We start from the raw sequence: 14551 nt of genomic DNA on the forward strand, positions 1-14551 counted from the left end.
TTCTTTACAATGAGGGTGGTGAAACACTGGAACAGGTTGCCCAGAGAGGGGGTGAAGTCCCCATCCCTGGGAACATTCCAGGCCAGGTTGGACGGGGCTCTGAGCAGCCTGATCTAGTTAGCGGTGTCCCTGCTCCTGCAGGGGGGTTGGACTAGATGACCTCTAGGGGTCCCTTCCAACCCAAAACATTCTATGATTCTATGATTCTATGATGAACAGCCAGTGTTTTTGCCAAAGTCAGGGAATTTAAGATGATAACTAGAAACAGTAGAAAGTGTGGAATAGTCCCATTCCTGTTCCACCAAAATACTCTGTTAGCCCCAGCACTGTTTGTATGATCTTGCAGAACAAACCAGAAGGCATTCACTTAGAAATAATCCTTCAACAAGCAGAGAGGGTGAACCAAGGGTCTCTATTCAGTAACTTCATGGGGGAACATTTCACAGCTCTGTTAGGCACAAATGAATGCCCCAAGTTCACTTCCCAGAATCAACAAAATCAGACCAAAGGTGCATGTTCTGCCATGAGAACGGTGTGTATTGCTTCCCTCCCATAAATTCTAAGGGGGAAAATGGTTGGAAAAATAAGCAGGAAGGAAAGACATTTGGAAGTTTTCAGGTACTGAGTGAGGACAAAGCCTGGTGGGTGCTGAGCAGCTGGGATTTCATCGTAGGATTTGCAGGGCGGAGTGTTAGGGTTGAACCATCCATTGGTGTAAATGGATGAGCGCTGCTTAGCAGAGCTCAGACTTGTGCTTTCAGCCCAAAGTGCAGCGATTGCTTTGGAGTTTCAGCGGTCCTGGCATCCAGAGCCCTCCCAGACTCAGGTGTTTTCTTGCCTAAAGAAGTATCTGAATTCTCTTTTGTTTTCCAGAATCAGTGGATAATTGTCCCAGTAATTGCTACGGGAATGGAGATTGCGTGTCTGGGACGTGCCATTGCTTCCTTGGTTTTCTGGGCCCTGACTGTGGCAGAGGTAAGAATTCATCATGATTAACTCTTCCTCTCTCCCCTCTGGTTAACATTTTTCGTGTGGAAATGATATTCATTGCCTGTGTCTTTTGCAAAGTGCACCTCACCCAGCTTGGGGGTGCTGCAGTAGAATGGAGACAGGTCAGACCTGTGGATTTGTTTGCTGCTAGTCGTGATTGCTGTGACCTTAGCAACAACACAACCCCCTAGCTGCATGTGGACAGGCAAAATGTCACATTGGGAATTTTCTCTCTGGAAGCGACTTTAGAAAACACAACTTATAAATGTGGCATTATTGCTTGTTTAGCAGAGCACTCTATCATTGTGCGGCATGACCCTATATTGATACTTTCTTTTAAGACACTGATTTTACCAAAATTAAGTACCTTTTCCGTTGCTGCAGGCCTTGCAAGCCTGCCTGAGCTATGACTGATCACTGACAGCCTGGCTGTGGGGAGCGGGACAGGGTTAGAGTAAGGCCAGGAGAGGAGAAATGGCACGAAGAACTGGATACTCTGGCCAAAAGTGGGAATGTTGGGATGACTGGGAAGGAGGCTCACCCCAGCAAACAGTATAATACACTTTTCTGCTCAAGTGAAAAGTATTTTTAATAAATGGTTTTGGAAGGATTTTCATTTGACCTGAAATTTTTAGGTTATTTAAACATTTGAAAAACAAACTGAAGTACTTTTAGTTAAGAACACGTTTCAGACCGAGAAATCAAAACGTTGCATGTGGGAAATGCCAGAATGCCGTGCATCAACCTTTTCAAGGCCTTTTTTGGCTCAAACAGTCCAACAAACTAAGTGCAGATTTAGAAATCTGGGGAGGGAGGGAGTGTAAAAATTTAGCGCCCACACAAGGAGCTTTACTAAGGCAACAGGTCAGGCCTTCACCCCAGCCCGTTGCTTCTTTGGAAAGCAGGCTGGCTCCTTCCCAAGGGAGAAAGCTAAACTCCGTCCAACCCCATGTCCTCTCCCCCTCCAGATGAGCTTGGGCCACATCACTGCAGCCCAGCCAAGAGATAAGGACGGCCGCACACCCCGCACACCCCGCAGGCGGGGAGCTCTCTGCCGAGGCGGTGTGGTCCGGGCTAAAACCCCGGAGGTGTTTCAGAGTTCACAGCCCAGTAAGATGGATGTGGCGGTCTGCATCCCTGCGAGCTGTTATGTCAGACTTCTTGCTGACTCAGGTTCCACTTGGTTTGCATTTCTTTACACTTGGTTTGCATTTCCAAGCTCCTTTTCAAATCCCTAGAGCTGGAGACAAAAGGAGGGGTTTTTCCATCTCCCACAGCTATTCCTACTCACACCCCCTAACTTTTGGGATTTGTTGCCCCCAGGGCTCCCTGTAGAGTCAGTGGAGAAGGAGAAGCTCCTCCGCTCTGAGTCAGAATATTTAAGCTTTTGTTCTGAATCCACTTTCAGAGGAGCTTCCCTCCCTTCATGGGTTATAAACCCAGCTTTCTCAGGCATTTCAGTTGAGCCACATGAGTATCTCCCATTTCCCTAGAGTGCTTACTCTGGCTGATATGACCACCTTCTATTCAACTCTGTCTTTTGGTTCAGAATCATCTGGGTTCAGATCGCAGATTACTCTCTGCCTTTAGGAAGGCAGATTAATACCTGGCGTGTCAAAATTATATTTGTGTATGCATTTCCACCCAGTGGCCTTGTTAAATGGATCATCTTGCCATGAGCGTGAGATACGAGGGCCCCAGCCTTGGCTTCCTGTAGGTTTTCAGGGGAATTGAAGATGCTGCGTTTGACCTACAAATCCCTCAGAGGGCAGCAACTGTGGCATGTGTAAGGCTGCTACAGAATCCATCTGCAGCCATTTATTGGTCCCTCTACTGAGCAGTAATCCTTAAATAAGCAGGTCTCCACCCACGTGAAGGTTTCTAGGTCATAGTTTTCCTGGCTCTTCCTTTGTTTCCACGCAGCCTTGTAATTCACCATCCAAATGAGTGGGAAACTGCGGAGCGGAAAGCCATTCTGGTTTTAATAACGCTTAATTATGAAGGTATTATTAACCAATTATTTTAAACCAAGTAAATGAGAAGAAATCACCAGCGGTGTATTCACAGGCCTTTTGAAGGCCTACTTGAACATGGGAGATGGTGTTTTAAAGTTCTGTATAAAGTAAACAAACAAACAAATGATCTTACTCTCTGGTGCTAAACTTTACAAGAAAAGTGGTGTGTATTTGGGTAGTTGCTACCATAACCACACTAGAGAATTACTATAATTTCAGCATCTTAGATATTGTTTGTTGGAATCTGAATGATCAAACAATAATTATGTATCTTTATATATGGGGAAGAGTTGCACAAGTAGCAGTAGAAAAAATCCAGAACCCTCTCTTGTTTTTATTCATTACGGTGTGCTACAAAGGAGGTCTTGTTCTTGCCATTGCCTTGACATTTGCAGCAGCACTTTCCAGGTTATGCTGAAGGTGTTCTCCACAGAGGGCTCTGTAGAGCACCGGTCTTATTGCAGATGGCCAGTAATTTATCTGATCTTGTACTGAGTGATCAGCTGTCTTGTCAGAAAACATGTAAGTCTTTCTCAGCAACCTCTCACTGGTTAAAGGCAATTATTCTTTCTTCTTGTTGAAAAGAGCTGCAGACTATCCTCTTCCAGTGCCTTGAAAGAGCAGGCTCCATTACTGAGCATTTGAAATTTGAGACCGGGGTGGGGAGCGGAGAAGTCCATCAGCCTAGGTGAAAAGTGAACTTACAGAGTGACTTTGCTGCGAACCATCTACACCACACAGTGTATCTTAAACAATTTATGTCTCCTATTGTGTAGGCAGATATCTCCTTGCAAATGATGCACTTGAAACGCACTGCTGCGATGTGCTTCCTTTAAAGTGAACAGAGGGCTCCCTAGTAGTAACAGTTGCCAAATTATTTATTTTTCTAAACCTCTTGTACCTTGGTCAGGCAAATATAGTTCACTGCATATCAAACTGGCTTGACAGTGTGTCAAGTGACAGTGTGTCAAGTGACAGTGTGTTGACAGAGCGGTGTCCCTGCTCCTGCGGGGGGGTTGGACTAGATGACCTCTAGGGGTCCCTTCCAACCCAAAACATTCTATGATTCTATGATTCTATGACAGTCAGAGATGGCAATGCTTTGTATTTTATTGAGGTTGCCATCATTCTGTAACACTCAAACCAACTTGGCTATAAGGACACATGGAAACAACACAGGATGCACATTGTGCAATGACGATCTGAAAAGATGGGAAGAGGAGGAGAGGAATGTTTCCCTTAACCATGTTAATACCTTTTCCCATGTATAATCAGAATGAGGAACGAAGCAGAAGAGGTACATTGAATTCATCACATGCCTATTGCAGTTGAATTAAGCAGCAGACTAGAACATTCCTTTCATATTTCCTATTCATAAAAACGTTCATAAATTGCCTTTCTAAGGGGCAGATGAGAAGTCGAGCTGCTCTCACCTAAGGATGATGTGCAACAGTGAACAAGAGAATTCTGTGTTGAATATATGTCCTTGCAGCTGAGGTTCAGCAAAATGAAATGGAAGAGGACAGGGCTTAAGCAAGAAGAAGTTTCAAGGGGTAGTGAACAGGGGAAGGCTATTGTTTCTGAGGGAGAGAAATCAGCAGCTTCCTTGGAAAAATTAAAACAAAGGACAAAAGGAGCATAAGGTGCGAGGTGTGAAGAATGGAAAAGGGAGAAAGCATCATCAGAGAGGAGCTGAAGGAAGCTTAGAGAGCAGCAATTACCAAAGCTTTGGTCATGGAGGCGGGGTCTGGTCCTTGATGCCCTCTCCTTCCTTGGAGATCCTGCTCTGTATCCTTCAGTTCATCCCATCCCACTCTGCCTGACATTTTCCAAATTTAGCTCAGAAAACACTTACTTCTGCGATCCATCATGCCACAGCTTGAGCTTGTCATCTTCTTCTTCTCCCCTTTATCACAGGGAAGAAATCTTGTATCTGCTTGGAGTTGAGAATCAGATGACTTTGCCGGAAACAAGGACAATTTAAAAATCCTTTATAAACTGATACAAAGATCAGAGGATAGATTTGGAGAACTTTTATTACAAGGAGCTTGGAAAGTCTAGAGGCCAGTTTTGCGTTGTGTTGGATGACGAATGCAGTCCAGCAGAGGTGATAACCAAAAAAGGGGGCTGGAGATCCAGTTGATGGTATGACAAGAGCTAAATCAGGGAAACAGTTTCAACGTGGCATTCTGGACTCTGAGCAAAGCAACTGAAACCAGTAAAGCTGAGAATTACAACAGAAAAACAGGGGAGTGATTTGTGTACAGCTAAGGTCCACAGTGTCAAGAGAAGCATGAAGTCTGGCAGCAGGTCAGGGGTAGTGATAAGCAATCTGAGGTCAGTGGTGCTGCTGAAAGAAGGCACCGGTACATTGAAAAGTCAGAATACAAGAAAATTCTGAGTTTAGTTAGTGAAAAAAAGTATTTGAGACACAAACCAAGGACATATTCTAACTCAAGAGCACTGTTTGTTTGTTTTAAACATTCATAGGAGTATACAGTCAACAGCTGAGTGTCATCCATATAAAAGAATTGGTTTTGGCAAAGAAAAGAATAACATATCCCACCAAAGGCTGTGTATGAAGAACATAAATCTCTTGCTGGACTCTTGTGCTCTTTTTTGAGGTGAGAGCAGTGAACAGTTGTGGTTTAATGTGATTTCTATTCTCTTTCCCCAGCCTCCTGCCCAGTGCTGTGCAGTGGAAATGGGCAGTACATGAAGGGGAGATGCTTGTGCCATAGCGGCTGGAAAGGAGCAGAGTGCGATGTCCCAACGAACCAGTGCATTGATGTCTCCTGCAGTAACCATGGCACGTGCATCATGGGGACCTGTATCTGCAACCCAGGATACAAAGGCGAGAGCTGTGAAGAAGGTATTTGCAAGATACATTCAATTAGCCTTTTGCTTTGATTGTCGTTACATAATTACATGGATGGAGGCAGTGCAGAATAGGACTGGCACTTAAACAGAACAGTAATAGGCATCTTAGAGGTACAATAGGTGGATGCAACATAAAAATGATATGTTGTAATAACTTATCGTTAGCTATCATATTTGTTCAATAATTGGATGAAAAGCCATCAAATGCTTCAGGTAGATAGACAAATCTAGTTGAAAGACCAGAGCATCTAATCATACGTTCAAATGTTCTTATTAAAGGTATGTTTCCATTTATACATCTAAACATATAATTACTTTTACAGTGCTTTCTTCTCTGCTATGCTATGCCAAGCGATTTCAGTTGCTTACATACAGAAAATGGTGGCATGTGAGAGAAAGTCCCTGATTCTTGTCAGCTTTAAAAGCTTAGAAATGCTCAGGACTTGAATTAAATTCTGCTTCAAAATCAGATATTATTTTAATGGCTCTTCCATAGCTTTTTTCTCACATTAGCCTCCAAACATTTTCCATTTACATTTAGATTTGTGGCTCAGAAATACGGTGCCTTTTAGCACTTATCTTTAATCTTTTTTGTGTCGGAAGTCACCTGCCACCATAAACCTTTATCTTCCTGAGTCTGTGACTGCTTCTTATTGCTAAATGAAAAAATGGACAGCTTTGTAAGTGTACAAATCATTCGGACAGTTATAGATATACATCCAAAAGTGCCTGATTTACAGAATAATATTCAGCACGTTTGAAAATTATTCTCAAAATTCCATGCAGATGACCTGAAAAATAATTATGTTTAAATTATGCTTCTTCAAATGCATATATAAGGCCTCTGCACCCATTGATAGACTCAAGACATCCATGTGATACATGTATAAGAACCACAATGGCTCGAATCACTTTATGGTTGTCCTCATGTGGGGGGAATAAAGATTTATCTGAAATGGCTTTTTTTTACGGACAATGCAAATAGGCTGAATGGATTCAGACATTCAAATGCCATCTAATCTAACAATTCTTTTGATGCGTTAAATGTATTGGAGTGGGACATCTCTGATGTAACGTGGCTTCAGTGCCAGTAAATATTAGAGTTGAAGACAGTATCAGCTCTTATAACAATAAGGCATCTCTTGAGAAAGCTTTGTTTTGGCTTAAGAAAGCACAATTCAGTGAAGCCGTGGGGCATGCAAAACCCAAAGATGGTGACTACTGAAGTATCTTTAAAGCATCTCCATAGACCTCATATTTACGAGATCCTATCTTTGTTGGATAAACAGAAATGAAAAGATCCTGATTTTGCCTCTAGCCAGACGTGTTTAATGTGTGTAAATCAGAGCAAGATTTGCCCTTTTTCTAACAGGAACCTTTTTTCCCTGGTCATGTTTAAAAGAAAAGCCAGACACTACTCAGTTATTTTATGTTATCACTGTGGTGGGGGATAGTGTCAGTCCCACTAGGTGAAAACTTGAAAAAGAATGAAGAACAAAGAGAACACGATTTTTCTCATGAGCTGTTTAGTATTTTTCCAAGAACGCATTTGTTTTTTACATTCAAGGCACCATTTGTATTGTGTTGTGAGGGGGGAAGTAACTCAGAAATATGCCATGTGGGAAATCTTCAGGACATATATATATATACATATATATATTTAGATCTAGTAAAAAAAGTTGATTTATACTATTTTTAAATTGCTTTTACTTTTTAATTTCTCTTCTAAGAAGGACCATCTGGTATTGATTACTTTTATTATTTCTCAGTTCTCGTAGCTTCACTGCTTAGTCCATGTTTATAATGGGTCCTCATTCCAGGGTTTCTTCTGTCTTTTCTTTTTCCCCCATGGAAGTTCAGCAATGTTTATAAAACATCAGCCAACAATCTTACATGAGTTTTTCTTTTCTCCTTCCTTAGTTTATTGGCCCATATTTTATGAAGCATGGGCTAAGCCTGTGAGACATTAAAGGGAGGGGAGCAAATTTAAGCAGTGAAAAATGAGAAGTTACTCTTTGGGTACCGAATAAGCCTAATAACTTCTGTGATCAATGAAGCATGAAGCATATTGGGGAAAAGTGTACAAGAGGCACTAGCCTTGCTTGCTGCATGATTTATCTCCCTGGCAAAGGTTCTGCACAAGGCTGAACTATAAATGGGGCATTTTCCAACCAAGAATTAGACCATTTGGGACATTTTCCAAGCAGCAACACAGATATATGCAAAACTCTCTTTTTTTTTTTTTTCTTTTCCCAAGTATACTAGATTGTGTCAGCTCTGCCCTCCTGCCCCACTCCCCATCTCTGCTTCTCCCAGAGCTGAGCAGCTAAATTTGTCAAGCAGAACTCCCTAAAAATATACCATTGTACTCCAAATCCACTAAGCAATTGATTAAGAAGAAAGCAGAAGCCCGTAATCCTGTCCCAAGGCCCTTCCGATGGTGCAGAAAGCCTAAAGAGATACAGCTAGTGAGGCCGAGATTAAAGTAGCCATTGTGTGTGACATTTTCTGAAAGGGCTCATTTCAACATGAAAAATGGCCTTGGGATTATGATAAATGGGGGGTTCTGACATGCACATTCCCCTCCTATAATCATCTGTGTTAGAGCTGAGATAGCAGATTGTCTGCCTCCTCTGATGGAGCCCCCTGTAAAACTCACCTTTTTCCCAATTGACCTTCAGAGGGGATGATTAATTGCCTGGAGGTAGCCTCTTGTCAGTTAGCCTGTGATCTTTGTTCTCTATGTTCCAACCATCTGCTGAGAACGTACGAGGCTGCTAGTCCGTTTCTTAGTCCTTTTCGTACTTATTACTTCTGAGAAAGAACAGGGCCAGGGCTCCAAGGGTCTCATGCTAAAATTGGCACCCTAGCTCCCAGCTCGCTAACAGAGAAGGAGATTTATAGACTCATCCTTTCCAGCCTCTTACAATTTTCGAGGATTGTTCCAGCTATGAGCAGGGCTCCAGGAATCAAACAAAACAGAAAATGCTCTTACATGCCTTGGGATAGTAATTGCTGAGCCATTACTTGTCAGACTGAGAAGGTTTTGAGAATCCAGGGAATTATCAGAGCAGCTGTTGTGTTTCCTTTTAAGGTTTCTGGATCTTAAGCAGGTCATTGGGATTCTTATTAGCTTTTACAGGGAGGGGAGAAAACTGAACCGCAAACCTGCCGTGTGTGCAGTGTCTGTGTTCTGCTCTTCCATGGTCGAGCCAGGAGCTGGACAGCTTTCCCCGTGCTGCTTAGCCAGACCGACACTTGTCACTCATCTCCCGGGCGCTGCCACACACCGTTTCAAGAGACGGGAAGAATTTCTCTAGGCTGTCCTATATGCTTTTATATATCAACAGATGATCAACTCCTCCAGTCCTGTTTTGGTTCTGGTGCCTTGCATATTTTTCGATTGCTGGGTGAAATTCGCCCGTGGGCAAAGGAGCTGACAGTTGCCTACAAAACATGTGTCTCAGGAATCAGGCAGCGGTGCATTCGGGCTTTTGGTGCACGTTGCTATGCCATGCGCCTAACTGGATGGTCTCCAGTCTTGGTAGGAAAGTGCCTCTTTGGGGGAGGGGGAAAGCCATTTAAAAAAAAAATAAAAATCATTAATTGATCAAAAATAAACCCAGAAGAACAGCAATATCCAAAAATATATGATTTTTGTTTAATCCTCACTCTAGAAAACTGTCTAAGGATATGTTTAACGTGAAATTCATGTAAGTGACTGTGAAACCTGTATAGATTTCAGCACGTTCTTCAATTTAAGCATGCATTTTGCTGAATAAGGACGTCAGCTTCTGCTGAATCTTTATGTAAAATTCTCTCTCAGAAAACTAGAGCTCAGCTTTGAATTCATTAGTTACAGTAATTTGGGTTATTCTAATAGAATAAATGGAGGCACAATAGGTGTGCAAGAGAATATTATTCTTATTCTATTCGTAATTGATATTACCCTGTTCTTACTAGAAAGATCATTTATGAGCATAGGCCTGGATGAAAAGATGGATTTAATCATTAAATTTTCTCTGTTTTTCATGTAAGTGTTTTATGTCTCACTGCCTTTTTGGGGCACTACCTTCTTGCATGAAGCACCTGTTTTGTGCACAAGGGGGCTTTGCTTTCTGGCTGGAGCCTTGAGATACTGTATAAATAAGTTTGTGTAGATGGAGTCTGATAGGGTTTTCTTTTTTTCTGACATTCCCATTTGCTTTCCCTGTCTGCTTCCTCTTCCTTCCCGCCTGTAGTGGACTGCATGGATCCCACCTGCTCGGGACGAGGCGTGTGCGTGCGAGGAGAATGTCACTGTTCTGTTGGCTGGGGAGGAACAAATTGTGAGACCCCAAGAGCCACTTGTCTGGACCAATGCTCTGGCCATGGGACCTTCCTCCCAGATACCGGACTCTGCAGCTGCGATCCCAACTGGACTGGACACGATTGCTCAATTGGTAACATCAGCGGTGACTTACTGTTGTTTTTTATTTTATTTAAACTTTGTAAAATATTCGGGCTTAGATCTGCAAAAAGAGCACTACAAATATGTTCCAGTAAAGCACATGTAGGGCATGACTGGGAGCAGAAATGCCATAGCTCAACTACATAAATAATTCTGCTTCCATTGCTGAGCATAGAGTAATATAACAAATAGCCCCATTAAAGCCACCTAGGCTTGCTATTGTTCATTATATCGCTATGAATGTAATTGATGGTCTACATATAACTGCATGTTCTGGTGTTAGTTCTTGATGAATCCCAGTAGCCACCAGAGGGTCTGTTTTGATTTTTAGGAGATGACTATATGTGCTTTCAGTGGCTGTAAACAAGGAGGAAGCGGTGGCAATCCTTCAGGTCTCATTTCCCTTTGGAATTCAAAGGCTGTGCTTTTCTAGGCTCAGCTAGAGGAGGATGAGAGTCATATTAAGAGACTGTAAGCACTGTCCTGTCAAGTAAAAAATAAGTTTACTGAGTAGAAGTATTTAAGAGCACAGGCACCTACCAAGAAAACAGATTTTTACGGGCAGTTTTGTTTAGAGGTTTGGAACTGTGACCTCCCTTCATTCCTCAGCTGAATGGGCATCTTGCTCAAAATCTGCATCAGGTATCTGAAATGAAGGCTAAAGAAAAACTATTCGGGAGCCTTTTCTTCCAAATGCAGTAAGCTTTTAGATGCCACACTGAGAAATGCTATAGTACATTAAATAGTCAGAACCTATGGAACATTAGTCTTGTGGCTTTTGTGCTGTATATTGTGCTCACAAACAAGAGACCACAGCACTAACAGCTTCTTTACCTTGCACAGCTGGGGTGGAACTAGGCCAAATATCCAGGGCAGCTCAGTACAGGCAATGAAATGAAATGGTTTTCAGCAAAGTGACCAAAAAAAGGCTATTAGGAGAATGGATATAGTAGAAAAATTAAGTAAACAACACTTTCACTGAGGAATTACTACCATGTGTAAAGAAAAACAGGTTAACTGCTTGCAAGAGAGTAACTTCCAAGGATGGGCAAACTGAATAAACAGGTACAAAGGATATAAAAAGAAAACCTTTTCAACAATCGACATTTAGGTTAGGTGATAGAAAGCTTGTCATAAAGTAAAATGGACTGGGCTGAAGGATAAGCAAAAGAGGAGGCCTGCTTGCCTGCAGCCAAGAGTAGGTTGCTCAAAATTTTTGCAGAAGTAGGGAGGGAAGCTATCCTGCACTGGTAGGAGGATAAATTTGGTGGGGGGCTTTTCCTTCCCCCGTATTAACATCTTCAATTCCATACTCTATGAGTTCATTTAGAGGACCACAGTAAGGGGAAAGGTAGTGTATTTCTAGTGACTTTGTAGCATAGTTTATAATTGAGTCATTATTCTGAGTTTATATGGAGGTTTGGGGATTGCAGGGACGGATTTGGAAAAATGTTCATTTCTACATGCAAACAGAATTCACTTTCCCTTTGTTAACCTGCAGGGTCATGTACAGATGATTTATAAGCTTTCCTTATACCGCTTTTATAAATCCGTCTAGTGAAAACTTTCTTTGGCAGTGTGAGGTTATTTGAGACAAACTTGAGCATCATTCCAAGACATTTTTCCTCACCGAGCTGCTCGTAACATTCAGGTTATTGTGCCTCACAGCTAAAATCGCAGCTAAGGTGATTTGTAAACTTCCGTTTCTAACCCGGACCTTTCCACTGAATTGATGACTTGATTTGAAAGACAGATTTACTCACAGGATGCGTGGTACTCTTCTTGCATGATTAAAATAGGGTGAGCAAGCATGTTAGCACACGTAACAACACACTGCCCAAGCCAGTGGAGTGGAGGTTCTGTGGAAGGGACTAAAGGGGACAGATTTTTATTTAATTGTCCTATAAAACAGGACCAAACAGAACAGACAAATTATTAAGTGAAAGAATTAAGTACTTGCATAAATCAGCCTCAGCTCAGCAAAGCAGTTAGGACTGTGTTCAGTCCCAGTGAAATCTATAGGACTGTGCCTACACGGGCTACTGCCAAGGAGAGCCCCGTTCATCAACCACATTGAGAAGCAGACCCAGAGAACAGCATAATCATCTGGAAACCCAGAATAAAATATAAGGAGGCACAATGCGTTTTCCAGCTCTTAACACCTTGAAGTCAAGACTATTGCCTATCCGAAATGCTGTATGCTGTATTCATTTGAAGGTATCGGTCCGTACGGAAGCAGCTAGATGAAAGCCTGTGGATTGTCATACGCAGAATGTAAAACTAGACTATCTTTGAATGTTAGACTCAGTTTTTCAGCTAAGTAGGTAGATTTCACCTGCCTTTAGCGGGATTCTTAGAGGAACACAGATTGCTGGATAAAACCTTAGTTTTCACAAGATAATAATATCACAGAGATCTCTGTTTCCTGTTTTTATTCTCTTTTTTCATTCCACCTACCCTGTGTCCTCATAGACAAGCTGTGCAATTCAATTACTTTGGAGTTCTACTCTGCACTGTATCATAGGCAGAAGTAATAGTATGATTGTGGGTTGTTTTTTTTTTTTTTGCTTTACGTTTATGCCCACTGCCAGTATATCTTGAGATAGGGCTGCTGCCATACTACCTCAGATTTTTCATTCTGGAAAAATTCTTCTTAAACATGCTTCACCCTTTCATGCAAGGGACAGTCTCTTAGGATTCCCTTTCCCTCGGTATGCACTTCTTTTTTGGTAGATTCCCAAATATTAAAAAAAGTATTTTAGAGAAAGGTGCAGAAATAAATCCAGAGATAACCCATCCTGAGCAGCAAAAGTGGCATTTTGATTTCTCCATGGGAGAATTAAATCCCTTCCCTTTTGCATCTTAGTACTGTTCACCAGCAAATACAAAAAGGTCCTTTATAACCCAGTTCAGGTAAAAAGTCCAAGGCAATACTTAGCACAAGACAGATAATTAAGGAACCACTCATCCTAACCCCTTTTCTCCAGGGTCTGCCATCACAGATCCTCTGTATCCCAGGCTTTTGCCATGCTATCTCCCTTCACCTCTTAATTAGCCCTAGCAAAGGATTTCATTCTCCAAGTTCGGGCAACTAATGAAGCCATTATAGGGCAGCTCTCTTAACCTCTTGTTGTCTGAGTATGGTGGGAAGAAGGAAATGGCCTATGCTGCAACATGAAACAGAACTTAATAGGTGATACAGTCTCACTCTTGACCTATTTAAACTGGGCCAAGTATTTCTGGCTAATCAAGAGGCAACAAACCACGTACCATAAGATATAGTTGCTGAGTGCAGTGAAATGAACAGGTGAGTCAGGTTATCTGCATTTGGGGAATCAGTACCATCCCAGGCCCATCAAAACAGAATTATGCTTGGATGCAAAATCATTCTTAAAGGAATTAAGTTATCTGGTATTGTCCTTCACTCCCCTCAAATTGAAATCAGGGATTTTCACACTGTTCTGTGGTAGTTGACATGCATGATATTAACTAGAATCATCAGAAAGTTGATTATACAAAACAGCAATAGAAGTTACGTTCTCTGTGTGATAAGTGTACTGACTTTTTCTGGGCAGTTGACAGTGGTTATACGTTGACCTGCATACAGATAAGGATTCCTTCTCAATCACTCATTCATAATGACTCACTTTATGCACAGTTGACATCCAGTGCAGTACTTCAGACCTTTAAAAGTACACTGGAGAAGAGCAGTAACAGGAATAGTATTTTGTGTATGGTGGTCCTAAATTGGCAGTGGAGATATAAAATCATGGGCTGTACATTTAGTGATAAGAGCTGGGAACTGGAAGCTGGGACTTGGTAAAGAAGTTAGAAGTTATGATGTTTTTCTTCACATTTTGAAAAAGCTAAGAGAACATGCCTGGCCAGAGACTGAGGTGAGCACGCATGACCACATCTCATGAAATCTACCAGTTTGCTCTAATTCATAGCTTCTCTCACCACTTCTGCTGCTAACGGTGTTTTCTGAGGGTATGTCATTTGACTTTATGACTGCCTTTTTCCCCATGACAGGGAGGAAATACTGCTTGCAGTGACTTGTTGACAAAATTTATTGCTAAGGCCTATGATCACAAAGATATTTAGGCATTTACGATTTACCTTAAGCAAATGCAGGCTATCTAACTTCACTACAGTGTTGTGGAGAACCTCTTCTCAACTTCCCACTGTCTAGAGCTGCCTATTGAAAAGCAACTTC

General features: G+C 41.9%; 1 protein-coding gene across 1 annotated transcript in view; it reads left to right on the forward strand.

The window, feature by feature from the left end:
• The window catches only part of TENM4 (teneurin transmembrane protein 4), a 357308-nt gene that overhangs the window by 198859 nt on the left and 143898 nt on the right, over positions 1–14551 (forward strand). Inside the window, exons 9-11 of the mRNA XM_009637125.2 lie at positions 874–975; positions 5683–5877; positions 10127–10327. Of these exons, the coding sequence (XP_009635420.1) occupies positions 874–975; positions 5683–5877; positions 10127–10327 (498 nt within the window). The remainder of the gene's footprint in view (positions 1–873; positions 976–5682; positions 5878–10126; positions 10328–14551) is intronic.

The sequence above is a fragment of the Egretta garzetta genome, unplaced genomic scaffold, assembly GCF_000687185.1.
Source record: "Egretta garzetta isolate BGI_Z169 unplaced genomic scaffold, ASM68718v1 scaffold323, whole genome shotgun sequence".
NCBI classification, from domain to species: Eukaryota; Metazoa; Chordata; class Aves; order Pelecaniformes; family Ardeidae; genus Egretta; species Egretta garzetta.